This window comes from Salmo trutta, chromosome 38, assembly GCF_901001165.1.
Source record: "Salmo trutta chromosome 38, fSalTru1.1, whole genome shotgun sequence".
In the NCBI taxonomy this organism is placed as follows: domain Eukaryota; kingdom Metazoa; phylum Chordata; class Actinopteri; order Salmoniformes; family Salmonidae; genus Salmo; species Salmo trutta.
This window is the reverse complement of record NC_042994.1, coordinates 15,049,109-15,076,828: the sequence shown is the minus strand read 5'-3', so window position 1 is coordinate 15,076,828 and position 27,720 is coordinate 15,049,109. Positions and strand designations below refer to the sequence as shown.

The window sequence follows — 27,720 nt, the reverse complement described above, 5'->3', positions numbered from 1 at the left end:
CAGGTAATTCCAAAGGGTTGACATACTTTTTCTTGCCACTGTAGCCGTCTTCCAGCCACGGAAGGTTGGTCAAACACCCCCCATTGAAGGAGGCATCCATCTTGGTTCGTATCCCCTCAAACACCACTGTTGCGGCGCATGTACGCGTGGCCCCGGACAGGGTACATCATCTCAATGAAGGTCAGGGGCCCCACGGTGATGTCGCTGGGGCCCTGCACTTTAAATCCTGACTTCTGGTAGAAAGGGACCAGGAAGTCTTCACACATGAGCACGGCACAGCGCACATAGGGCAGGCAGCGCAGGTACTGCAGGTAGCGCCACATCAGGATGGAGCCCTTGCCTTGCTGCCGGAAGGTGCGATGGACAGCAAGCACATGGAGGTGGACCGTGGAGCCATGGGGCTTGTGGAGGGTGAGAGCATCCTGAAAAAGGAGGGAGGGAAGGCTGAGTTTTGAGTGCATGAGTACAATGTGAGATCACCCGACATTTATCATTGTCATGGAGATTTTTTCATGATCAACTCTATTGAACCCTGAATTGACAGGTTTGTGTGGATGTAAGCTTGGTTTATGTGGATGTAAGCTTGGTTGTGTGGATGTAAGGTTGGTTACATTCTCTTATTTTGAATGTTTTATATAAAAACCTTGAAGTCCCTGTGCTAAAAAAATTATTGTACTAAAATACCACATTGAAGTACATCCTCAAAGCTTGTCTTTTGATTAATTGGGTAGGCTACCAAAAGTCATTCATTATAATAAAGACAATGTCCCACTTATTCAACACGTTTTGACTTGGGGCTTACCATGGCTAGTTTCTCCTGGTCCCACAGTGATCCTATGATGAAGGCAACGAGGCGTCCCTCCTCAAACCAGCCCAGAGACAGCTCAGGGCACAGCGTCAGGAAGTGACACACCTCATCCAAGTGGAGCGGACACTCTCCAGACACAGAGATGAAGGCTGAGGAGGGCAGATAGACAACACAAGTCCATGATCAAGTACATACGTAGTTGTTTAGTCTAATCTCAGTTTGCTTACTTCCAACTAAACTCAGCATAAAAAGTAACGTCCCTTTTTTCAGGACCCTGTCTTTCAAAGATAATTTGTAAAAATCCAAATAACTTTACAAATCTTCTTTGTAAAGGGTTTAAACACGGTTTCCCATGCTTGTTCAATTAAACATAAACAATTAATGAACATGCACCTGTGGACCGATCGTTAAGACACTACCAGTTTACAGACGGTAAGCAATTAAGGTCACAGTTATGAAAACGTAGGACACTAAAGAGGCCTTTCTACTCACTCTCAAAAACACCAAAAGAAAGATGCTCAGGGTCCCTACTCATCTGCGTGAACGTGCCTTAGGCATGCTGCAAGGAGGCATGAGGACTGCAGATGTGGCCAGGGCAATAAATTGCAATGTCCGTACTGTGAGACACCTTAGACAGCGCTACAGGGAGACGGGACGGACAGCTGATCGTCCTCGCAGTGGCAGACCACGTGTAACAACACCTGCACAGGATCGGTACATTCGAACATCACACCTGCGGGACAGGTACAGGATGGCAACAACAACTGCCCGAGTCACACCAGGAACACACAATCCCTCCGTCAGTGCTCAGACTGTCCGCAATAGGCTGAGAGAGGCTGGACTGAGGGCTTGTAGGCCTGTTGTAAGGCAGGTCCTCACCAGACATCACCGGCAACAACGTCATCTATGGGCACAAACCCACCGTCGCTGGACCAGACAGGACTGTCAAAAAGTGCTCTTCACTGATGAGTCGCCGTTTTGTCTCACCAGGGGTGATGGTCGGATTCGCGTTTATCGTCGAACGAATGAGCGTTACACCGAGGCCTGTACTCTGGAGCGGGATCGATTTGGAGGTGGAGGGTCCATCATGGTCTGGGGCTGTGTGTCACAGCATCATCGGACTGAGCTTGTTGTCATTGCAGGCAATCTCAACGCTGTGTGTTACAGGGAAGACATCCTCCTCCCTCATGTGGTACCCTTCCTGCAGGCTCATCCTGACATGACCCTCCAGCATGACAATGCTCATAGACATACTGCTCGTTCTGTGCATGATTTCCTGCAAGACAGGAATGTCAGTGTTCTGCCATGGCCAGCGAAGAGCCCGGATCTCAATCCCATTGAGCACGTCTGGGACCTGTTGGGTTGGAGGGTGAGGGCTAGGGCCATTCCCCCCAGAAATGTCCGGGAACTTGCAGGTGCCTTGGTGGAAGAGTAGGGTAACATCTCACAGCAAGAAGTGTAAAATCTGGTGCAGTCCATGAGGAGGAGATGCACTGAAGTACTTAATGCAGCTGGTGGCCACACCAGATACTGACTGTTACTTTTGATTTTGACCCCCCCTTTGTTCAGGGACACATTATTCCATTTCTGTTAGTCACATGTCAGTGGAACTTGTTCAGTTTATGTCTCAGTTGTTGAATCTTGTTATGTTCATACAAATATTTACACATGTTAAGTTTGCTGAAAAGAAATGCAATTGACAGTGAGAGGACGTTTCTTTTTTTGCTGAGTTTACATGCTTGGTGACATGAATCCCATTATGACTGACTGACTGTTTGTTTGTCATGAATTTGGTTGGTATCCAAAGATTTATTTCCAAAATAAATATTAGCCTAGTCTATAAAAAAAATGTAAAAGTAAACTTTAAACGTAAAGCACCTTATCATTAAATAGTCTACATTTGACAAGTCCAATTAATGACAAAGCATATTTTTTTTCCACAAAACATCAATATACCTTTTAATGTCTAGGTACAAAGTTGTAAAGAAAAACGACCAGTATTGGGGTAAAAACAAGTTCTACATTTTAGTAAGTTAAAAGTTGTTACCCTCTCTCTCGATCTCAAACACGCTGATTGCGTCCTCCGGGCTGAGGCAACGGAACTCGCTGGCCGGGAGTGTGTGGCGACGCCCGCGCCTGGGGGAGGTGGAACCCATGGGAGGGCGCATTAGGAGACTAGATTTCAGGAAAGGCAGGGCACTGACTGTCGACATGGTCTCTGATCGAAGTTCCAAGCTCTTAAATCAAATAGAAATGTTGATATTTCAATATAATTTCTACTTGGGTATTAAATGGCTGCCTGTCTCTTCGATATCTGCTCCACTCAAGTGATCCAAGTGAAGAAGGGTTGTGCGTAAAGTCTGAGGTTAATGTGGTGCCCCGTGTGTATTTATACCTTTGGCAGTAAGCGCTATAAGTCATAAGCCTACAAGCTGGATGACCAAATTCTGAGAGGATACCTGTCAACAATAAACATTTACACGGATTTATAGGGGATATTTGTCACTTGTGTTTGGAATTAGCCTCTTGTAAAGATGCAACTAATGGATCGGCTTTTGGCGAAGCCTACCTATCACCTATTTTCAGTTATTTTATTTATATCTATAAATGACAATTTACATATATATAGGTCTAAAAATTCAGTGTTTGATGGGTACAATTTTGGCCTTCTATACTGAACAAAAATATGAACATGCATGCCACAATTTCAAAGATTTTACTGAGTTACAGTTCATATAAGGAAATCAGTCAATTGAAATAAACTCATTAGGCCCTAATCTATGGATTTCACATGACTGGGAATACAGATATGCATCTGTTGGTCACAGATCCTTTATTTTTTTGAAAGGTAGGGTCGTGGATCAGAATACCCGTCAGTATCTGGTGTGACCACCATTTGCCTCATGCAGCGTTCATGCAGTCCTTTTCATAGAGTTGATCAGGCTGTTGATTGTGGCCTGTGGAATGTAGTCCCATTCCTCTTTAATGGCTGTGCGAAGTTGCTGGATATTGGCAGGAACTGGAACACGCTGTCGTATATGCCGATCCTGTGCATCCCAAACATGCTCAATGGGTGACATGTCTGGTGAGTATGTAGGCTATGGAAGAACTGGGACATTTTCAGGTTCCAGGAATTGTGTACAGATCCGTGCGACATGTGACCGTGCATTATCATGCTGAAACACGAGTTGATGGCGGCAGATGAATGGCAGGATCTCGTCACGGTATCTGTGTGCATTGAAATTGCCATCGATAAAATGCAATTGTGTTTGTTGTTTGTAGCTTATGTCTGCCCATACCATAACCCCACCACCACCATGGCTCACTCTGTTCACAACATTGACATTAGCAAACCGCTCGCCTACACAACGAAGTACACATGGTCTTCAATCGTGAGGCCGGTTGGACATACTGTCATATTCTCTAAAATGAAGCTGGAGGTGGCTTATGGTAGAGAAACTAACATTAAATGATCAATTATCTGGTGGACATTCCTGCAGTCAGAATGCCAATTGCACGCTCCTTCAAAACTTGAGACATCTGTGGCATTGTGTTGTGTGACAAAACTGCACATTTTAGAGTGGCCTTTTATTGTCCCCAGCACATCATTGTGTAATGATCATGGTGTTTAATCAGCTTCTTGATATGCCACACCTGTCAGGTGGGTGGATTACCTTGGCAAAGGAGAAATGCTCACTTACAGGGATGTGAACAAATGTGTGCACAACATTTTAGAGAAATAAGCTTTATGTGCATATGGAAAATGTCTGGGACCTTATATTTCAGCTCATGAAACATGGGACCAACACTTTACATGTTGCGTTTATATTTTTGTTCAGTGTATAATTTCAAATATAAGTGGAATATAGGCTGTGTGTAATTGTAAAATGGCTATTTTATTTAAATGTTGATATCAATATCACTCTATCAGAATTTTCCGCATAGAATAGGCCTACTGGTGATTGTATTACGAATCTTATCGGTTGCCCTCATCTATTTACCAAACGTCATGTGACTCAAATAAGGGAAACCTTTCCATTGTACATCAATTGTCTCGAGATTGTGGTTCATGTTTTTTCCCCCCATGTAAGAGTTTGTTGATCATTATTTCAGTTTTAATGTATAGTTTATCCCCTGCTGGCAATACGTTGCTGACCAATACGAAATTAGTCTTGTTGTTTTTTGGTTTCCTGGTAAATGCAGGTATAGATCAGAGTAAGCGTCTGTATTTGTTGTAATCCCTTTTGCAAAAAATAGAATAGGCTTCTCGCATTCTATAAATTTTTATCGATTTATAAGCGCATCTTTGCGCTTGACACATAAGACCAACGTCCGCATATGCCCCCTCACGTTAGCCTACATAACACAACCACAGTGTCAGGCAAGGTATGCATCAAATATGTTATTTCATGCCACAAACCTGTGAAACCATGGCTTTCTGCAATAATAAGCCAATTTCAGCACTCGACACTGACACCAAGAGGCGAAAATTGGCATAGAACCCCTATTCGAGCCCGGGCTACAGACTTGTTGATGAAATTGACGTCTTCTCTTTCATTATGTTTGCATTTCTGTAAGAAATTATATTTAAAAAATACCATGATCATGGCTGTGATATTTAATTAACTTTATTGTTAGGCTGTGTCCTAAGGGGGACTCTAATCCTAAATTGGCCACATTACATCATACATTTGTGTCATCGTGTAGCTAGTAGCAACACCTGCCTGTGTGACTAGAATATAAAGAAAGATGTGTTATAATAACGGTGTGATATAACTGTCTGCAGTCTCAGACTCATTTATTCAGAGTCAAGCTCATGCATTTACGCAGCGCGCGCCCTACCGACGTAAACACGTGCACTTCCCTGGTTACAGGTTTCTCTTTTTTCTTCTCCACGGTCTCTCCGCCTTTCTCGCATTATTATCTGACAACTGCAGCGATGGCGGAACCGGTGGCATCGGACACAGCTCTTTCTCCGGCTGTAAGCCCGGGCTCGGAGCCTCCATCCATGGCGCTCTCTCCTTCTGCAGGCGGCTCCCAGCGGCTTCTTTTCTCCCACGATTTGGTGTCAGGTCGGTATCGTGACTTGGTCCGGTTCGGCCTAGTCAGAATGATACAAGGCGAGGAGGAGTTTGATTCAGACTCGGACCTCGAAGATGGCGGAGGTAGAGGCGGCGGCGGTGGAGGTGGCTGTATCCCCTGTAACTCGGACACCGAGAGCAGTGTTGTGGACAGCCTGGCACCTCTGGGGAGGGGTTTTGTCCGGGTGCAGTGGTACCCAGAAGGAGGGAAGCAAGATATACGGGAAACAAAGGTAATTGTCTGCTAACGTTAGCTAACTAGCCACACAATATGTTTTCAACGTTGGAGGTAACATTTAGTTAGCTAGTTAGCTAGCTTTCAGCACAAGGTGTGTTTTCCCGTTACTGACAGCTAACGCTAGCTGGTTCAATGAATTAGTAACCGTACACCGCCACCGGTTTAGCATGCTATACATTGTGAACGTTTTATCCGCGCTCTTGTGTACTTGTTTGTTACAATTACTATACCTAGCTTCAGCATATTGCCTACATTTCTTGAAATGTGCAGTACAACTGGGTGTGACATAGCATGCTTGGCTAGCTAACTTTTTATTATTGCTTACTGGTTAAACGACTAACTAGTGTGCTAGTCATTTATTTAGGTATAACTAACGTTCTCCACGAACCAGTTTAGCTAACTGGCAGGTTGGCTAGGCTAACTTGCTAGCTAATTAAACGCACGTTGCTGATCAATTAACTAGCTAGTTTGCATCTCGGGTTTTCAGTAACTGAATCATTGACAACTTTTGTAGGACAGGGAACACTTGCTAAAACTGCAGCTTAAACAATGAGATACATGACTTTAACTGAATCATGTAAGGTGGTCTCTAGCTGATGCTGTATCTGACAGCTCAAGCTAGCCATGACCATCATATGAGATGAGATTGCTGAAATGATATCACTGATAGAACAATGACCCAGATGTTTCACCGGATCTATAAACCTGAAGCATCTGGTTGACGTATCCACTCACCACCAAATGTGATGAGCGGAAGCCCAATTGCCGGCAGTGGGAGGAGATGGATTTTGGCCGACTTTCTGCTCATTTTGTCATTGATGAAGCATATTTTATCTCTATGCAGTTTTCTGTCCCCATAAGAGGCGGTTGTTTAGGAGGGCGAATTGAGTTATTGCACACGCGTAGGCCTTCTCTAATATGCAAATACATGCTAGAATGCGTCAATATGGGTTCTGCCCACCTCCTTGCTTGTTCTGCACACTATTATTAATTTGCTCCCATTAGACCACAGCCTGTTGTTTCCATCTTGGGTTAGTTATACACATCTTTGATTCTATGCTAAACCCTCCACTACGCGAGGAGTCAGTTTAATCAATGATACTGATGGTGTAATTTTAGTTTTCCTTTGGCCAAAGGCAGTTTTAAAGTGGATAACATCCTGCATGACTGACATTTTAAAGCGGATAGGTTTTGCTGACGTTTCATTTATTATTAACAATAATACATCGATACAAAGCTATAAATTGTATTTAACCTTGCCTATGAATGCATTTCACATTAGTTACCAAACTTAGTCGGAAGCAGGTTGAGGCTATCGCCATATTACATAGGGAAAGATAACCTATGCCATCCCAAAAAAGTCAAAGTAAATAGGGTCCAATCAATTCACAATATTCATTCAAAAGAAAGATTGCCCGAAGCATAGTATCCAAGCACTCAAAGCCCATGCATAAAAGCTTTGTCGAGCCAGTATCATTACAAACCAAATAGAGAGCTATTGCCGTATTGACATAATGGGATTCAGTACTGCAGTAACGGGGAGCTCACTCCAGGGCCTTATGGAAAAGGGTCACACTGAGGGAGTGGGGATGGGTTGGGCCTAGAAGATACTCACGGTGAACAGTGCTGCTTTGTCCTCTGGAGTAAATGTGTATAGTTCTAGCAATGGATTCAGGGTCTGGAAGTCAGGACAAAGGTCTAGTCGTGTAACTGTGGGGATAACAATAGGTCAGCGATGTTTACCTACACACACACACAAGGGTGACTGGGCTCTGTGTGACTTTGAATGCCAGTCTTGTTTTAGGCCTTAAACATTGCCCTCCGTGTGTGTTTTTGTCCTCATCAGTTTGTGTGTTAGTCCAGCCTGATCTGTGTGTGTATTCTTCCTCCCTGTGTGTGTGTGCGTGTCTGTTTGGCTGTCCGTTAGGGCTGGGAATGGCCAGGGACCTCACGATACGATATTACAATTCTCATGGTTCTACATGTATCGCGATTCATTGTTCCAAACATATTGCTCAATATATGTCTACTGCAGAGGGACAAGAGCGCCATGAGAACTAGTTTTGATCAGTCATGGAAATAAAAGTGCTGAAAACAAATATGCTACCTATTTCAAAAGGAGATGGGAAATGACTGGAGTTTTGATGCAGATGTACCGAACTAGTGCAAAAATGATAGTATCAAAACAATATGATCTATCATCAAATAATATCCCGATATATGGAACTGTATCGATTTTGTTTTCTCCCATCACTACTGTCAGTGTGCATCCTCTGTCTACCTACTGCTCAGATGGTGTTTTTTCAGTCACATATTCTCTTGAGCAACTCAAAGATTCACATCTATAATTCATGACCAGGCCACTTCCTGCAGTATGCAAAAATGGCATATTTACAAGAAAGTCTGTCCTTATATAGACTGACTGCTTTTATTTCTCACCTTCCTCTGCTTTATACCCATTTTCACACACTTCCGGGGACACTGGGATAGGGGGGTGCATCAATGTGTACGAAAAGTCAGACCTTAACCCTAGTTTTGCATAGTCATGCATCCAAATCATGTTGTCACACCAACCTTTGGAGGTCTGAAGATTTGGCTAGAATGGTGTACAAATGTTTTAGTGGATTTGACATTTCAAGAACCTCCCCCCTTACGTGCTCGTGGAAGGGGTGCTGGGTTATGTTAGTGACTGTTTGCCGACCGGGTAGGACACATTTTGCAGAGAGTTGTTGCGTATGCTAGTTTGTAACATTGCAGGAAATATAAGAAAACCTAGAGGACAAACGGAATTCTGTTTTGCCAGAGATGTGCTCTATACATCGAGTCGTTGAAGGCACTACAACTCCTCTGCTTGATCACTACAAAACGTGTCTACTTACAGGCTATGGTAAGAGTTTAGTGTATCAAGTGTTGCCGACGGTCTCTGATTTATTGAAATGAACCACAAACACGGCATACATCAACATATTTTGATGGGATTTTAATCAACTATTCCCGACCACTGTTGCTCCTACGGCACAAACTCATTTAGTGGGCACCTTTTTCAGCTCCGCCCAAGCAAGGGATTGGTTTGACGTGCTGTAAGGCTGCACTGGTTTCCACCCCTTTGTAGCTACTTTCTGCCATTGACTTTACAAGGCTTTCCTATTAGGGAAGCCTGGCTACCTGATTCACCAGCCTCTTTGTCTCCCTCACTGCTACTGCAGTTATTATTCCTCAAAGGTTTTTTACCAATGAGGAGTTTATTCAGGATTTGTATGGCAGATATTTACTTCAAGACAGAGAAGGCGAACAACATAGTCTCGACAAACAAGTAGATTGAGCCTTAGGCCTGTCTTGTGACTTGTCTCAACGTGACATATGCGTCCGTGAGGTAAAGTTGAACTAATTCCCTCTCGTATTCAGTTCCTCGCAAACGTGCTCGGTGAAAGCGTAATAGAAAAAGAAGCGTCCCCGTGGGGTGCAAAGCTTGCATTTCCCACTGTCACCTCTGTCGTTTTTTTCTCTTCAGATGGAACCATATTACTCTTCATCAAGTTCCCCTGTGGAAACTTATTTAGATGCACGCCGCTGCCTCAGCAATAGCAGACTGACACTATTTTATCTGCACTGTAATAAGCTATGCCACGTTTTCCCTCTGAAATCTTAATTACATCTCCAAAAGGAGAGTATCGTGTGATTGGTCTCAGATCTTCCACTGGCGTGGCGCTGTTTCAATCACTTCCCAGAACCCCATTATCGAAGCCGGTCAAGAACATGCATTGCATATTTCATTCACCGCCTGACTCTGAGACAGTGAAGATATGAGGGATATGTGTAAAGCTTGGCACATTGCGTTGCGCCTCATAAGCGATAATGGCTGTGAGGTATCACATCCGGCTGTGATTGGGAGTCCCATAGGGCTGCGCACAATTGGCCCAGCGTCGTCCGGGTTTGGCCGGGGTAGACCGTCATTTTAAATAAGGATTTGTTCTTAACTGACTTGCCTAGTTAAATAAAAGTTCATAAAAAATGTAATGTCATCTAAGTCAAGGACTACGCCTCTCTGTGACGTCCTTGTTTGAGCGGGCAATCATTTTCCTCTGTAGTGATCTTTCCATCCAACCTGATTGGAAAGGAAAGTGCATTGCTTTGCTAGTTCTATCAGAGGTGGACCACTACCCAATGTTTCACATTTGCTTTCTTCAAGAATTAAAAGTGAAATGGTTTTAATGAGGCTCAGTTGAATAGAATTTATAGCTACCCGTTTTAAACCTGATTGGATAGGAAGGGGCTTTGCACTCTCACAATGGTGGGCTAGTCATATTATAAACTGTACAAAGAACCCCATGTTTCAACCTTGCTTTCTTCATCAATACCTGTGTGAAAAGCTGTTCATATTGGGCTCAGTTTAATGGAATAACTACTAACTGGAGATGCCTCCTGAATAGCAACCATTACATCGCTAGCCTAGCAAGGACGCTAGGACTGAAAATAGTGCATCTCTTGACTATGAAGGACATTGTCTCTCAATGGTCCCTCAATGAGGCTAAGGGGTCTATTGAAGGTCTTTGACAGGGTTCATGCTGTGGAAGCCTGTGGCTGCCTACAATTCAGTACAGCGACAGTGAGCACACAGCGGCATTGCTAGAACATTAGCTAACTCGGCCCTGTTGCTGCAGTACACTGTCTAGCACTCCCTAGCTCTCTTTTGATAGGCTTTCCAAGGCTATGACTGCAGCAGGTAGCTGACAGTGGAGCGCAGGACGTGGTACTGAGGTCGGGGCGACGGTTTCCCTCCCACCCTCTTATCCCTTATTCAAGGCTGTGCTCGGAGACGGAGCTGTCAGACGGGGGTCTGAGGTGACCGTGACGCCTAGGCCCTGGGGGTGGAGGAGGGGTGGAGTGTGGCATGATGCTGCTAATGACGGTGGGTGCAGCCGGGGCCAGGGCCTACTGCTGCCGACTCTACCGCAGAGAGAGAGGGGGACGAAAAGAGAAGCGAGGAGAGAGAGAGAGAAATGGAGAGAGTAAGGGGAGAAAGAGGATGAAGGGAGCAGGAAAAGTGAGGGATAATGAGAGGGGGCACAAGGGAGAGATGCAGTGAGGAGGGAAAGAGGAAGAGATGGGCTAGCTCTGGGCAGATGGTTGCTATGCCAGTGAAGAGCTTTTTGTCCTTAAGTGATAAGGCCCCCCCCCCTCTGTCCCATTGGTTCTCTTTTCCCCCCTTCAATTTCTTATTTTACCAGGGTCTATTTTTAGAGGTTTTTGTTTTCATGTTGCAAGCAGTTGCAGTTATAGGCCTAACCCCTTAGTTTGCTGAATAGGCCAATATCTCTTTTTACGTACCGACTTGGGAGAATTTGGTCTCCTTTTGTTGTCCGGAAGGTAGTGCGGTCCTTTCAGGATGCTGTTTACAGGTATTGCTAAGTCTAATCTGGTGAATGCTGAGTATCAGCATTCACCAGTATTGTTTATGACTCTGGTTTATCCAGGGTAATGAGTGAGTATTCCGTCAGATAACGGCCTGTGTTGGGCACTGGAATGTGGTTTGATATACATTAGGTATCACCACACGACTAGCTGAAAAGGCATTAGAGGTATGCTTTTTAGAGGCTCGTAAGCAGCAGCACAAGGCTTATGCTTTGTTTTTCTGACCTTGCCTCTCCCGCTCTGTCCCCTCTGGAGAACATGTCATACATAAGCCTTGGTCCTATTTGTCACCTTTGTCACCTTTTTGCCCCGTCATTCCCCCCCCCCCCCCCCGTCTCATTTGCCGCTTTATTGGGCTGGCCTGTCTGCTAGTGATGTATGGGAGGTTGGAAGGATCCATCTCCGTTATGCGTGCAGTTTAGGTTTTTGCCCTAGCACTACACAGCTGATTAATATAACCAACTCATCAAGCTTTGATTATTTGAATCAGCTGTGTAGTGCTGAGGCAATAAACAAAAGGTGAAACCGGGGGTGCAGGACTGAGTTTGGGAAGCCCTGGCCTATACAGTTGATGCCTTGTAATCCAGCGAGTCACTCCGCATGTGCTGATAACAGTAGCTAACTAGCTAGCTAGCCTTCTCCAATCATATTGAGACATCAACCATCTTGTCGTTATTAATTATCCAGCCAACTCATTAGCATGGTGCTTGAATAATTGCCATTAGCGGTTAGCCATTCCCTACTGAGGAGGCTTAAACTATCACAAATTAGGGTATCTGTATTTAGACATCGGATGATCCTAACTGACTTACAGTTAAGACTAAACGCCATTCTCCTCACATGGTAATTGACATGTCGTCATGACGTTTGTTTTGACGCAATTAGTGCTATGTAGCTTTTTGGTTACTAGCCTCTTTGCTACTTAGCAACCTGGTTCTAGTCCTGCAGTTCTCAGAAAATAGGCTAAACTGCAGGCCCTGTGGTTGACTATTAATGAAGTAATCCGGGACACACTGCCAAGTAGCCACAGACACCATTCTGTATACTTCTGGCCCTTCTTTGGACACTGTTAACTAACCTCCAGACGAGCTTCAATGCCTTACAACTCTCCTTCCGTGGCCTCCCACTGCTCTTAAAGTAAAACTAAATGCATGCTATTCAATCGATCGCTGCCCGCACCTGCTCGCCCCTCCAGCATCACGACTCTGGATGGTTCTGACTTAGAATATGTGGACAACTACAAATACCTAGGTGTCTGGTTAGACTGTAAACTCTCCTTCCAGACTCACATTAAGCATCTCCTATCCAAAATTACATCTAGAATTGGCTTCCTATTTCGCAACAAAGCATCCTTCACTCATGCTGCCAAACATACCCTCGTAAAACTGACCATCCTACCGATCCTGAACTTCGGTGAAATCACCTATAAAATAGCCTCCAATACCCTACTCAATAAACTGGATGCAGTCTATCACAGTGCCATCCGTTTTGTCGCCAAAGCCCCATACATTACCCAACATTGCGACCTATACGCTCTCGTTGGCTGGCCCTCGCTTCATACTCATTGCCAAACCCACTGGCTACAGGTTATCGACAAGTCTCTGCTAGGTAAAGCCCCGCCTTATCTCAGCTCGCTGGTCACCATAGCAGCACCCACTCGTAGCACGCACTCCAGTAGGTATATCTCACTGGTCACCCCCAAAGCCAATTCCTCCTTTGGCCACCTTCCAGTTCTCTGCTGCCAATGACTGGAACGAACTGCAAAAATCTCTGAAGCTGGAGACTCATATATTCCTCACTAGCTTTAAGCACCAGCTGTCAGAGCAGCTCACAGATCACTGCACCTGTACATAGCCCATCTGTAAACAGCCCATCTATCTACCTACCTCATCCCCATACTGTATTTATTTATTTATCTTGCTCCTTTTCACCCCAGTATCTCTACTTGCACATTCATCTTCTGAACATGTATTGCTATATTGTAATTACTTCGCCACCATGGCTTATTTTTTGCCTTACCTCATTTGCACTCACTGTATATAGACTTTTTTTCTTTTTCTACTGTATTATTGACTGTATGTTTTGTTTATTCCATGTGTAACTCTGTTGTTTTATGTGTTGAATTGCTATGCTTTATCTTGGCCAGGTCGCAGTTGTAAATGAGAACTTGTTCTCAACTGGCCTACCTGGTTAAATAAAGGTGACATAAAATAAGAAGGGAGTGTATGAGCTTGAGTAATGTTAAGTAGGTGCCAAGGCCTTAGCGTGGAGTGGACACATACACATCACACATTCACAAGCAGCCAGAACAAGGGATCATCAGCAGATTGAGAGAAAGTGACAGGTCTGGAAGGTGAAGAGGCGTTACAGCAGGTGGTGAGAGGAGAGAAGCAGCTAAGTCATCTTGGATCCATCCTTCCCTATAGCCTAGGGCTCGAGAGAATAGCCTCGGTAACTCACTACAAAGATGTGAAATGATAAGCAGTCCTCCCTCCTCCTATCCCTCTCTTCCCCTCCTCCCTGTCCCTGTGGGGTTCTGTTCTGGAGAATGCAGAGCAGTGATGTAATGTGGAAGGGTTGTTGTCAACCACACCCCTCCTTAGATGATGTATCTGATGCTCACTCTCTCTCGGTCTCTCTCGCTCTCTCTTTCTAAGGGCTTTATTGGCATGGGGAAAATGTTTACTTTGCCAAAGCAAGTGAAATAGATAATAAACAAAAGTGAAATAAACAATAAAAAAGGAACAGTAAACATTACACTTACAACAGTTCCTAGGATATTTGAGCAGAATTCTGCATGCAGAGCCTCAATTTGGTGTTTTTCCCATTTTCTTAACTTCTATGGGCTAGGTGGGACCACTATTCAACAGCCAGTGAAATAGCATGGCGCGAAATACAAAACAGCAAAAATATCATTTCAATTTCTCAATCAACCAACTATTTTACAACATTTTAAAGATAAACTTCTCGTTAATCTAACCACATTGTCCGATTTCAAAAAGGCTTTACGGCGAAAGCATAAAATGTAGATTGTTAGGACATAAACTAAACAAGAAAAACCACACAGCCATTTTCCAAGCAAGGACATGCATCACAAAAAACAAAAATACAGCTAAAATATTCACTAACCTTTGATCTCCATCAGATGGCACTCATAGGACTTCATGTTACACAATACATGTATGTTTTGCTCGATAAAGTACATATTTATATCCAAAAACCCCATTTTACATTGGCGTGTGATGTTCAGGAAATGTATTCCCACCAAAACTTCCGGTGAATGAGCACATCAATTTACAAAAATACTCATCATAAACGTTTAACATTTACAACAGTTATTGAAAGAATTATAGATATACTTCTCCTTAATGCAACCGCTGTGTCAGATTTTAAAATGGCTTTACGGAGAAAGCAATTTTTTTTCAATATTCTGAGTACATAGCTCGCCATCAAAGCAAGCTGTACAGATACCCGCCAAGTTCTGGGGTCAACTAAACTCAGAATTAGTATTATAAATATTCTCTTACCTTTGATCTTCGTCAGAATGCACTCCCAGGACTCATACTTCCACAATAAATGTTATTTTTGTTTGAAATACTCCATATTTATGTCCAAATACCTCTGTTTTGTTCATGCGTTCAGATCACTATCCAAAGGCATAACGCGCGAGTGTAAATCCAGACACGAAAAGTCAAATAGTTCCATTACCGTTCGTAGAAACATGTCAAACGTTGTTTACAATCAATCCTTAGGGTCTTTTTAACATAAAACGTCGATAATATTCCAACCAGACAATAGCGTATTCATTACAGAGGAAAAAGAAGGAGCGGCGCACCAAACGTGCATGCGCAGTAAACAACTCACTGGTCCCAGGCAGTCCACTCATTGACTGAGCTCCTATTTTCTGCCCAGTAACAGGAGAAGGATGAAACATGTTTCTAAAGGCTATTGACAGCCAATGGAAGCCTTAGGAAGTGCAACGTGACCCCACAGACACTGTAGTTTCGATAGGGATTCAAAAGAACTACAATTCTCAGATTTCCCACTTCCTGGTTGGATTTTTCTCAGGTCTTTGCCTGCCATATGAGTTCTGTTATACTCAGACATCATTCAAACCGTTTTAGAAACTTCAGAGTGTTTTCTATCCAAATCTACTAATAATATGCAAATATTTGACTCTGGGCCGGAGTATTAGGCAGTTTACTCTGGGCACGCTTTTCATCCGAAAATGAAAATACTGCCCCCTATACCTTAAGTTAATGCTTTTTTGGTGAGTGGATCCCAGACCTCACAACAAAGGGCAATGGGTTCAATAACTGATTCAAGTATTTTTAGCCAGATCATAATGATGGCATAGAAGGCCCTTCTTGCCTTGTCTCAGATCGTTCACAGCTTTGTGGAAGTTACTTGTGGCGCTGATGTTTAGGCCGAGGTATGTGTCATTTGTGTGCTGTAACGCAACGGTGTCTCTATTTTTTTGACTCACTGAGATTTACTTTTGGGGCCCAGGTCTGACAATCTGTGCAGAAGATCTAGGTGCTGCAGAAGAACCAGATCATCAGTAGACATTTGACTTCAGATTCTAGTAGGGTGAGGCAGGGTGCTGCATACTGTTCTAGTGTCCTCACCAATTTGTTTATATGTTGAGGGTGGGGCTTAAGCTGCATCCCTGTCTCACCCCCCGGCCCTGTGGAAGAAATTTTTTCTGCCAAATTTTAACCGCACGCTTGTTTGTGTACATGGATTTTATAATGTTGTATGTTTTCCCCCAACACCACTTTTCATCAATTTGTATATCAGGCCCTCATGCCAAATTGAGTCAAGCTTTTTTTAAATCAACAAAGCATGCGAAGACTTTGCCTTTGTTTTTTGTTTTTGTCAATTAGGGTGTGCAGGGTGAGTACATGGTCTGTTGTACGCTAATTTGGTAAAAAGCCAAATTGACATTTGCTCAGTACATTGTTTTCGCTGAGGAAATGTACAAGTCTGCTGTTAATTATAATGCAGAGGATTTTCCCAAGGTTGCTGCTGACGCATGTCCCACAGTAGTTATTGGGGTCAAATTTGTCTCTACTTTTGTGCATTGGGGTGATCAGTCCTTGGTTCCAAATATTGAGGTATATGCCAGAGCTGAGGATGATAAAGTATAGTTAATTGGAATTTGTGGTCTGTCTATTTCATTGAGGATACCATCAACTCCACAGGCTTTTTTGGGTTGCAGGGTTTGTATTTTGTCCTGTAGTTAATTCTCTCTCTCCCTCTGCCTCGCTCGCTCTCTCTGCTTCTCTGTGTGTGGTAGATGTGTCCGCTGAGGACTTGCGGAGAAAGGCCGGCTGGCTGCAGCCTCTCTCCCTCTGCAGTATTGACACCCCACAGTGGGGGAGACAGGCTGGTTCTGTGTCTGGCTTTCTTTCACTCTGTTGTTTTTTCCCTCTGCCTTGCTCTTCCCTCCCGCTCTCTTTCCACCCCTCCTCTCCGTCCACCTCCCCTTATCTGTCTGACGGTCTCCCTGTGTCCTATTGCCCTGCCACTATTTTTACTCTCAATCAGTTACTCTCTCTCTCTCTCTGCTGACCCTTCCTCAGCTCCCATCAGTTGTTCCAGAAGTTTATAGTGGTTTTATACCAGACTGTCAGTTCTCTTAACGCCACCTGGTTCTCCTCTCCCCCAGGAGAACAGGAGTAAAGGCCTAGAACATTACCGCCCCTCTAATGGAGTTGTGTGGTCCCGCTGTCTGGATGAATGGACCACCAGCTCTGTCAGACATGGCTGGTCTGCTGGAGATGGAGGTGGGACATGTAGGGAGGTGTGTGTGTGTGTGTAGAATCATTTTGTGTGTAGGTGTCGTACATGGCCCTGGTGTGTGTGAGTGAGACAGAGGGTGAATCTAGTATGCGATAAATATTTGATCTTTATCATTTTTAAGTATCAACATGCTCCATGTGAATGGAGAACAGGCGTGGCCCATGGCTGCAGTCTCTCCTTTTCCTCTGTCCTTCCTCCGGCACCCCACCTGGAGAGTGTGACTCGTGTTAATGAGCCCAGGAAGACAAAACCAATACTGTTGTACTAGGAATGTGCATCTTTCCCCTTTCGAGACGATTTGATATGCATCTAGGTACATGGGCTCCGATGTGATACAGGAACGAAACGTTTTAGTTTGAAATGATTCGGTTTGATTAGAGGAACGTTCAATGCGATACGATTCGATGCACTAACATTTGTTGCATAAATTACATTTAATTTTCCATTCTAAATTCAAATATTCTGTTCATGAGCTCTGTCTGTCACCCCCCCTGCCCCCCCCACACTTTTAATCTGAAATTACCATCACCTACTAAGGAATGTCATTTTTGCAGGTTCAGTGTTTGAAGCTAGTAATATATCAATATTTATCTAAAAAATATCTAATAGTTTAGACCAGGGCTGCCCAACCCTCTTCCTGGAGATCTACTGTCCTGTGAGTTTTCAGTCCAACCCTCTTCCTGGAGATCTACTGTCCTGTGGGTTTTCAGTCCAACCCTCTTCCTGGAGATCTACCGTCCTGTGGGTTTTCAGTCCAACCCTCTTCCTGGAGATCTACCGTCCTGTGGGTTTTCAGTCCAACCCTCTTCCTGGAGATCTACTGTCCTGTAGGTTTTCAGTCCAACCCTCTTCCTGGAGATCTACTGTCCTGTAGGTTTTCAGTCCAACCCTCTTACTAGAGATCTACCGTCCTGTGGGTTTTCAGTACACCCCTAATTTAACACACCTGATTCTACTTATTAGCTGCTCAACAAGACCTTAACTAGCTGAATCAGATACGCTAAATTAGGGTTGGACTGAAAACCTACAGGACAGACGATCTCCAGAAAGAGGGTTGGGCATCCCTGGTTTAGACCATTTGATAATTTTTTTCCCCTCCCGCTGATCTAGTAGTGCAGGTAGAAAAAGCAATTGTCCTTGTTATGAAATAAACTTCACCCTATATATTTGAAAATGACCGTATACACTACCGTTGAAAAGTTTGGGTTCACTTAGAAAAATACGTGTTTTTGAAATGTGTTTTTTTTATAATTGTTTATTTTTTTCAGTTTTTAAAATGACATCAAATTGATCAGAAATACACTGTAGACATTGTTTATGTTGGAAATGACTTGTAGCTGGAAACGGCAGATTTTTTGTGGAATATTTACATAGGCGTACAGAGGCCCATTATCAGCAACCATCACTCCTGTGTTCCAATGGCACGTTGTGTTAACCTTAGATTAGCTATCATTTTAAAAGACTAATTGATCACTAGAAAACCCTTTTGCATTAGAGTGCCTAGTTTGAGAAACAGACACCTTACAAGTCCTCAACTGGCAGCTTCATTAAATAATACCTTTATTTTTTTATTTCACCTTTTATTTAACCAGGTAGGCTAGTTCTCATTTACAACTACGACCTGACCAAGATAAAGCAAAGCAGTGCGACACAATCAACAACAGAGTTACACATGGAATAACAAACATACAGTCACTGATACAGTAGAAAAGTCTATATACAGTGGTATACCTGATATTGCCTGGGTTTATTCAGCATGCAAAAGGACTTGTTGATCAATCACTGTCAACACAGTTGCAGGCTTAGTTCGACACTGAAGGAGAGGACGCATCAGTTGTGCTTTGTGATTGGTTGTCTGTCGGTCATCAGAGTCCATTGTCTATGTTAGACCGGCACTCTCTCAATCCCTGAGATGAGACATGGTAACATTTAGCCGAGACCTGCAAGCAGTGGCTACTTGCCAGAGCCCCAGCCTTTTCCATTGGGGTTCCCAAACTAGTTTTTTCTGCCCGTTACCCCATTTTGAGATGTTTTTTTTTGGCAACCACACCATGTAAAACAGTAAGGTGATGTCATCAACAGCCAATGTTAACTTTTTAAAATGTTATTTAGGGCTATGGCAGTCAATTACAAATCAATCTGACAGTATTTCAAACTGAAGGAAGTATGGTTTGAAATACTGAAATGCGTCAAAGGTATTGGAAAGTTCAGAAGGTCAGGCGTTTTGTAGGAAAACACTCACGACCACATTGAGTGTATATTGGAGGTTAGGTTCTATGAACCAAGCGGTGAATTATTGTAGTTATTTTTCTGAGATTCTCTCGCCACCCCATGGTCTCAACCCCTAGTTTAGGAAACACTGATCTATCACCACACAGTCTCTCCATCCTTGAGATGAGACAAAGGAACAGATCTGCTTTGTAAGCCTTTAGCCTGACAGCTTAGCTTGCCCCTTCAGAGAGATGTCCGCTTTGTTAGTGTGTTCTAGTACACTGTGTGTGTGTGTTGGCACTAGTGTCTATGAGAAAGACCACACCCCCCCCTTTAGCGGCACCTTTACAGAACAGCCTGCTGGTTTCCAGGCTGACGCTTGATTCTGTGCTGCTGACTAACAGCCATTGTTATTGGACAGTTATTGGTGCCTGAACAAAAGATGCCAATACCGGGGTTTCTTTCCAATACACACAGGTGTTTCCACTGAATTCCTGAACAACGCTATCGTGTCGACAGACAGTCGTCCAACATATGACACACACAAAGGATATTTTCAGCGTTTTCCCTCTGGATATTTCTAGCTTTAGGATCGTTGTTGAGACAAGGGGAAAACCTGTGTGTATGTTTTCTTTGTTAGTAGTTTCCCGTAGTCTATGTATTGCACATAGGCAATGTAATATGTGAGAGTTTTTTGTATGCACTTGAGCAATTGGGATTTGTGCAATCTGATTATGCATACAAATGGAATACTGTGTTGTGTGTGTGTGTGTGTGTGTGTGTGTGTGTTCCACGCCCACGGGAGGAGCAGTGATTTGTGCAGGATGCGGCGAGGCACAGATCAGCTCATTGAGCAGTGAACAGGCAGGCAACAGATGAGACAGTCAGTGGTGACATCTCTAGGAAATGGCTTCCTTTGGTGGGCCGGGGGAGAAGAAGAAAAGAAAAGACTAGAAAAGGGAGAGGGAGGATATTCATGCCGTTCTTTCTCTGCACTTCTATATGAGATGAGATCAGTGACTGTATACCCTTCCTCTGCTATCTCCCTCTCATCCTGTCCTCCTCTCCCTCTGACTATTTCTGGGAGTGGAACCGTGACTGTGTTACAAGCGTACCATGAATAATGAATGATAACTAAGCTAAACTGGATTGTTTTGATAGCTATAAAATAGTCACGGTAGAATATGCTTTCTGGAAGCGTTGCCCTATTGTATTATCTTGTAATGTCATATCTTAGTACTTCGCATGGTTGCTTCCGTCATATTTGGTTGAGTATGTATTGATTTTAGCCTCATGGTTCCTACGCAGCGAGACAGTTGGTGCATCCGGAGGCTGCCCGACCCCTCTTCTCCATGGCAGAGTTAGAATCACTAAACACACACAAGGGGCTGTGTGCGCGTGCTTCAGTGTAGGCCTATCTGTGTTTGTGTAAGTGTGCACGCATGAGTGTGTCCAGCCTCTACACTGGGACTGGTGTGACTGCTAGCACGGCGTTGTGTGTAAATGGAGCATCGATCCTGTCTTGCCCACCTCCTCGCCCCACAATTTACAGGAATAAGGTTATAGTCCAGACAGCAGAGCCTGAAAACATGGAGATAGCTGCCGCTGGCCTAGGCCAATCAGATTGTGGTGTTTGTGGGTGTACAAGAGATACAGGAATACTAGAGTAATTGCTTCTTTTTTTTTTATCTCCGTAATGTCCCATTTTGGCTAACACACACTCGCACCCTTCCCTTCCACTTCATAACCACACGTCCTCCCTCCTAATTTTCTCTCCTCTCTTCCTCCTAATCATCTCTCGTCCTGCCTGCCTCCTCTCTCCACCAGAATTCTATTGTAGGTGATGACATCCGGCTGGCAGCTGCCACCCATTCCAACTCCAGCCGGAGGAGCAGCTTGACGCTACTAGCACTAGCCACATTACACTGATTTAGTATTATGGAGCGTGTTGCCACCCCACCACTAGCCTATCCCTGGCTTACTGAATGCCTCTTGACTTTGAAGAGTGCTCTGTCTGTCTCCCCACATTTGAAAACAGTACGTGTCATCACGTGGAAAACGGAATAGACCGCAACGATGCTGATTTGACTCTCGAGCGGGTCTGTTGTTGCGTGGTCTGTCTGTTCTCCTGTGTGTAATTCCCATTCCCCAGTCCTGTTCGTCTACCGCATCAACGTGGTGGATGATTATAGATACGTCTAAATTATAGCTAAAACGGTGAGGAATACAGACTGTTAAGGCTATTTTGAGTTTATCTTATTGGGAATCTGTTTTTAAAGGTATTGTCTGTTTCAGAAATGTATGGAGTAGAACAGATATCATTGTCTTTTCAAGGAGTGTGTCCTCTCTATTCATTGCAATTCTCCCTGCAACATTCTGAACATTTCATCTCACCAAGTGTGTTAACGGGAGAATGGTGCTTGGAGGAACAGGGTTTCCCAGTCATCTCCTGATTAGGCATCTGGAATTTTGGCATTTCATTTTGGTGTTTTATTCACTGTGCCGTTTTGTAGATTAACAAGGGCATCATTCCAACAGTATTTTTCCAGTTCTGTGTGTGTGTGCCGAGAGTGAGACTGAACTGAACCCTCTGACATGCAAATGTTGATCTTCTACTCGGATGCTCTTATCCCCGCTTCCCCAGAGATCCCTGAATAAACTCAGTGTGTTGTCTCTTTACAACCTTGTGTGTCATTCGGATGAGCGAGACCAGGCAGGGTGAAGTTGCGGTCAAAGTCGACTTTCATACCTTGTACTAAACTCAGCAAAAAAAGAAACGTCCCTTTTTCAGGACCCAGTCTTTCAAAGATAATTTATAAAAATCTAAATAATTACACAGATCTTCATTGTAAAGGGTTTAAACACTATTTCCCATGCTTGTTCAATGAACCATAAACAATTAATGAACATGCACCTGTGGAACGGTTGTTAAGACACCAACAGCTTACAGACGGTAGGCAATTGAGGTCACAGTTATGAAAACTTAGGACACTAAAGAGGCCTTTCTACTGACTCTTAAAAACTCCAAAAGAAAGATGCCCAGGGTCCCTGCTCATCTGCGTGAACGTGCCTTAGGCATGCTGCAAGGAGGCATGAGGACTGCAGATGTGGCCAGGGCAATAAATTGCAATGTCCGTACTGTGAGCCTGTACGGACATTGCGAGACAGGACGGACAGCGGATTGTCCTCGCAGTGGCAGACCACGTGTAACGCCTGCACAGGATCGGCGCATTCGAACGTCACACCTGCGGGACAGGTACAGGATGGCAACAACAACTGCCCGAGTTACACTAGGAACGCACAATCCCTCCATCAGTGCTCAGACTGTCCACAATAGGCTGAGAGAGGCTGGACTGAGGGCTTGTAGGCCTGTTGTAAGGCAGGTCCTCACCAGACATCACCGGCAACAACGTTGCCTATAGTCACAAACCCACTGTAGCTTGAACAGACAGGACTGGCAAAAAGTGCTCTTCACTGACGAGTCACGGTTTTGTCTCACCAGGGGTGATGGTCGGATTCGTGTTTTATCGTCAAAGGAATGAGCGTTACACCGAGGCCTGTACTCTGGAGCGGGATTGATTTGGAGGTGGAGGGTCCGTCGTGGTCTGGGGCGGTGTGTCACAGCATCATATGACTGAGCTTGTTGTCATTGCAGGCAATCTCAACGCTGTGCGTTACAGGGAAGACATCCTCCTCCCTCATGTGGTACCCTTCCTGCAGGCTCATCCTGACATGACCCTCCAGCATGACAATTCCACCAGCCATACTGCTCGTTCTGTGTGTGATTTCCTGCAAGACAGGAATATCAGTGTTCTGCTATGGCCAGCGAAGAGCCCGGATCTCAATCCCATTGAGCACGTCTGGGACCTGTTGGGTTGGAGGGTGAGGGCTAGGGCCATTCCCCCCAGAAATGTCCGGGAACTTGCAGGCGCCTTAGTTGAAGAGTGGAGTAACATCTCACAGCAAGAACTGGCAAATCTGGTGCAGTCCATGAGGAGGTGCACTGCAGTACTTAATGCAGCTGGTGGGCACACAGATACTGAATGTCACTTTTGATTTTGACCCCCCCCCCCCTCTCCTTTCTTCAGAGACACATTATTCCATTTCTGTTAGTCACATGTCTGTGGAACTTGTTCAGTTTGTCTCAGTTGTTGAATCTTATGTTCATACAAATATTTCCACATGTTAGGTTTGCTGAAAAGAAATGCAGTTGACAGTGAGAGGAATTTCTTTTTTTGCCGAGTTAATATACAGTGTCTTTGGAAAGTATTCAGATCCCTTGACTTTTTCACAGTTTTGTTACATTACAGCATTATTTACATAAGTATTCAGACCCTTTGCTATGAGACTCAATCGAGCTTGGGTGCGTCCTTTTTTTCCATCCTTAATGTTCCTGTAACTTGATTTGGAAAGGCACACAACTGTCTATATAAAGTCCCCCAGTTGACAGTGCATGTCACAGCAAAAACCAAGCCATAGGGTTGAAGCAATTATCCGTAGAGCTCCGAGACAGGATTGTGTCGGCACAGATCTGGGGAAGGGTACCAAAAATATCTGCAGCATTGAAGGTCCCCAAATATACAGTGCCCGCCATCATTCTTAAGAAGTTTGGAACCACCAAGACTCTTCCTAGAGCTGTCCGCCCTGCCAAACTGAGCAATTGGGGGGAGAAGGACTTTGGTCAGGGAGGTGACCAAGAACTTGATGGTCACTCTGACAGAGCTCCAGGGTTCCTCTGTAGAGATGGTTGTCCTTCTGCAAGGTTATCCCATCTCTGCAGCACTCCACCAATCAGGCCTTTATAGTAGAGTGGCCAGACAGAAGCCACTCCTCAGTAAAAGGCACATGACAGCCTGCAATGAGTTTGCCAACAGTCACCTAATGACTCTCAGACCAAGAGAAACAAGATTCTCTGGTCTGATGAAACCAAGATTGAACTCTTTGGCCTGAATGCCGAGCGTCACGTCTGGAAGAAACCTGGCACCATCCCTACGGTGAAGTATGGTGGTGGCAGCATCATGCTGTGGGAAGGTTTATCAGTGGCAGGTACTGGGAGACTAGTCAGGATCAAGGGAAAAAGAAACTGAGCAAAGTTCAGAGATCCTTGAGCGCTCAGGACCTCAGACTGGGGCGAAGGTTCACCTTCCAACAGGACAACGAACTTAAGCACACAGCCAAGACAATGCAGGAGTGGTTTCGGGACAAGTCTCTGAATGTTCTTGAGTGGCCCAGCCAGAGCCTGGACTTGGACCCGATTGAACATATCATTGAGTGACCTGAAAATAGCTGTGCAGCAACACTCCCCATCCAATCTGCACTTGAGAGGATATGCAGAGAAGAATGGGAGAAACTCTTCAAATACAGGTGCCAAGCTTGTAGCGTCATACCCAAGAAGACTCGAGGCTGTAATCGCTGCCAATGGTGCTTTAACAAAATAACTGCCTGTAGGGTCAGAATACTTATGTAAATGTGATTTCTGTGGGTTATTTTTTTTTTATTTACAAATTAGCAAAAATGTATAACCTGTTTTTGCTTTGTCATTATGGGTTATTGTGTGTAGATTGATACATTTTAGAATATGGCTGTAATGTAACAAAACTAGTGTTCTGTCATCAAATGTGTTGTACTTATTTTTTGGTATAGGTGGGATTATGTGCAGCGCCCTACAGACACTGCTGATTTGTGGTTTGGAAAAGGTTGACTAGTATTTAGCACAGGCTACCTCACTGCTGCCATATCACTATTGGTGTCAGGCGGCAGTCATAAGACTGTGTTCAGATGAGATGATTGGGATGGTAACCGGCACCCAGTGGCATCCCAGCTGCCACCAAGATGCTAAAATGACCGCTGAAATTAGACCACTTGAGTTGTCGGTCTTGTCTATGTATTCTATGACGTTGTCATCTCACCCCCTCTCTCTTTTCTCCACCCTCTGTTGCAGCTGAAACTTATAGATCGATCCATCGTTATCCGAGACATTGTGCGGCGGATGAATTCTAACGTAAGCCGAGCTCCGTCGCCTGTCGTATCACTACACTGTGTTAGCTGATGACACCCTACATGACTGGCTTACCAACACAGGATGACTGTACAGGCTGCAATGTTTGATGTAGAATGTGCTAACATGCCTTTATCAGAAAGCGCTTACCTGCCATCTTTGTTAAGATGGGGACTGATGCAAGCACACTGATATATTGAGGAAACATTTTAGCGTATGTGTAGCTTATGCTAATATTCAACACCTACCCCTAGGTGGTATTTTGTTGACTTGACTAGTGATAGAGAACTAAAACGCACCGACACACATTGGTGCATTGTTTTTGGATAGAGCGTAGGGTGATGGTGATATGGTAACCCTTGTTTGCGGTTGTGGTTTCCAGGACAACCAGTGTGGCATCGTGACCAACATCGACATAGAGTGTGCTGTAAAACTAGTGGGGACCAACTGTGTCCTTTACCCTGTCAACAGTAAAGACCTACATCACATCTGGGTAAGAAAAAAACAGATGCCGTAATATTCACTTGCCCAATGTCCACAGAGGAGTTGCAAGATAGAAGCATTTCTATGTGATTTGTCAAATTCATTTGTAATTTATTATTGTTAGGATTTCTATTTTAATGAACCATTTGCATATAAATACTCATTTAATTAGGCTATTCAATTGTCTTGTCCTTCTCGAGTATCTCCCGTGGTATATGCATACACACACAGTACGAGTCAAACGTTTGGACACACCTACTCATCCCAGGGTTTTTCTTTATTCATTATATTTTCTACATTGTAGAATAATGACATCAGAACTATGAAATTACACAATCATGCAGTAAGCAAAAAAGTGTTAAACAAATCAAAATATATTTGAGATTCTTCAAAGTAGCCACCCTTTCCCTTGATGACAGCTTTGCATACTCTTGGCATTCTCTTAACCAGCTTCATGAGGTGGTTAAGAGTAGGTGAACGGATGATCTCCACGTGTGTGGTTCCCACCGTGAAGCATGGTGGTGGTGTGGGGGTGCTTTGCTGGTGACACTGTCTGATTTATTTAGAAATCAAGGCCCACTTAACCAGCATGGCTACAACAGCATTCTGCAACGATACGCCATCCCATCTGGTTTGGGCTTAGTGGGACTATTTGTTTTTCAACAGGACAATGACCCAAAACACACCTCCAGGCTGTGTAAGGGCTATTTGACCAAGAAGGAGAGTGGCGTGCTGCATCAGATGGCTACTTTGAAGAATTTCTAATATAAAATATATTTTGGTTACTACATGATTCCATATGTGTTATTTCAGAGTTTTGATGTCTTCACTATTCTACAATGTAGAAAATAGTACAAATAAAGAAAAACCTGGGTATGAATGTGTCTGAACTTTTGACTGGTACTGTATGTGTACCACATCAATGTCTCTGTTTCAATCCTTTGTTTCATGTGTGTTCCCTGCTAGTCTTTCATGTATGGGGACTACATAGCCTACGACTTCTGGCTGGGGAAGGTGTACGACCTGACCAACCACATAATCCTCAAGCTTTCCAATGGCGCCAGGTACATAATCTGTCCTAGTATGAGTGTCAATTCAAAACAGTTTAATTTACATCGGTCTGCTTCATGCTTAGCCTCAACTTCTCTCTACTACTGCAGGTGTTCCATGAATGTGGAGGACGGCGCCAAGCTGTACGACGTCTGTCCGCATGTCAGTGACTCGGTAGGTGAAATGCCGCGAGCTGTGTTTTTTTGTGTGAAAATGTAGCCATCTGCCCTCGTCCACTGCACTTTACTGATCTGATAAGGCTGGCTAGGTGGAAGCAATATGAAATAAACTTACTGCTCACAGCCTTGAGCTTCCTATTCCTCTTTATTGACCATAGGTGGTGGTGTAATACTTGGGGGTGGGGGTCAATTCCATTTGAGCTGGGTCAGTTTAGGAAACCGATTTTTGAAAATTGAGTTTAAATGGAATCGACCCTAGTCTTAAGGTACCAGGTGGCGTGCGTCCAATATTAATCGGAAGCTGTTGGGCTTTGACTGGGAATACCTAGGTGTTACTCCTGTTCACTTTGGCTGTTATTTCAGAAACAATACAACCGTTTCTACATAGTTAACTTTCTCTTATTTAGCAACAAAAAAACAACAACCACACAAGCTTGTTAAGTACTAGCTATGTT

At 44.1% G+C, this 27,720-nt stretch overlaps 2 protein-coding genes across 3 annotated transcripts in view; one reads left to right on the top strand and one right to left on the bottom strand.

Annotated features, from left to right (window-relative positions):
* Positions 1-3,148, bottom strand: LOC115178176 (serotonin N-acetyltransferase-like). The gene is made up of 3 exons (XM_029739236.1): positions 2,856-3,148; positions 803-957; positions 1-422 (listed from the first exon to the last, which is right to left on the bottom strand). Exons 1-3 carry the CDS (start codon positions 3,019-3,021, stop codon positions 117-119), a joined length of 627 nt encoding a protein of 208 aa, XP_029595096.1. The 5' UTR covers positions 3,022-3,148; the 3' UTR covers positions 1-116.
* Positions 3,149-5,670: 2,522 nt separating this feature from the next.
* The window catches only part of LOC115178788 ((E3-independent) E2 ubiquitin-conjugating enzyme UBE2O), a 45,167-nt gene continuing 23,117 nt past the window's right edge, over positions 5,671-27,720 (top strand). Inside the window, exons 1-5 of one of the 2 annotated variants that reach the window (XM_029740103.1) lie at positions 5,671-6,122; positions 25,497-25,556; positions 25,936-26,046; positions 27,003-27,100; positions 27,197-27,260. In XM_029740103.1, the coding sequence (XP_029595963.1) occupies positions 5,748-6,122; positions 25,497-25,556; positions 25,936-26,046; positions 27,003-27,100; positions 27,197-27,260 (708 nt within the window). In that variant the 5' untranslated portion in view covers positions 5,671-5,747. The remainder of the gene's footprint in view (positions 6,123-25,496; positions 25,557-25,935; positions 26,047-27,002; positions 27,101-27,196; positions 27,261-27,720) is intronic. The other variant, XM_029740104.1, reaches the window with a different exon arrangement.

Excerpts from the sequence above, each read along its gene's own strand:
- LOC115178176 (XM_029739236.1), bottom strand. The coding sequence starts at position 3,021 with ATGTCGACAGTCAGTGCCCTGCCTTTCCTGAAATCTAGTCTCCTAATG. Across the intron at positions 958-2,855 it reads GTTTGAGATCGAGAGAGAGG|CCTTCATCTCTGTGTCTGGA; the intron begins GTAACAACTTTT and ends TGCCCTCCTCAG. Across the intron at positions 423-802 it reads ACCAGGAGAAACTAGCCATG|GATGCTCTCACCCTCCACAA; the intron begins GTAAGCCCCAAG and ends CTCCTTTTTCAG.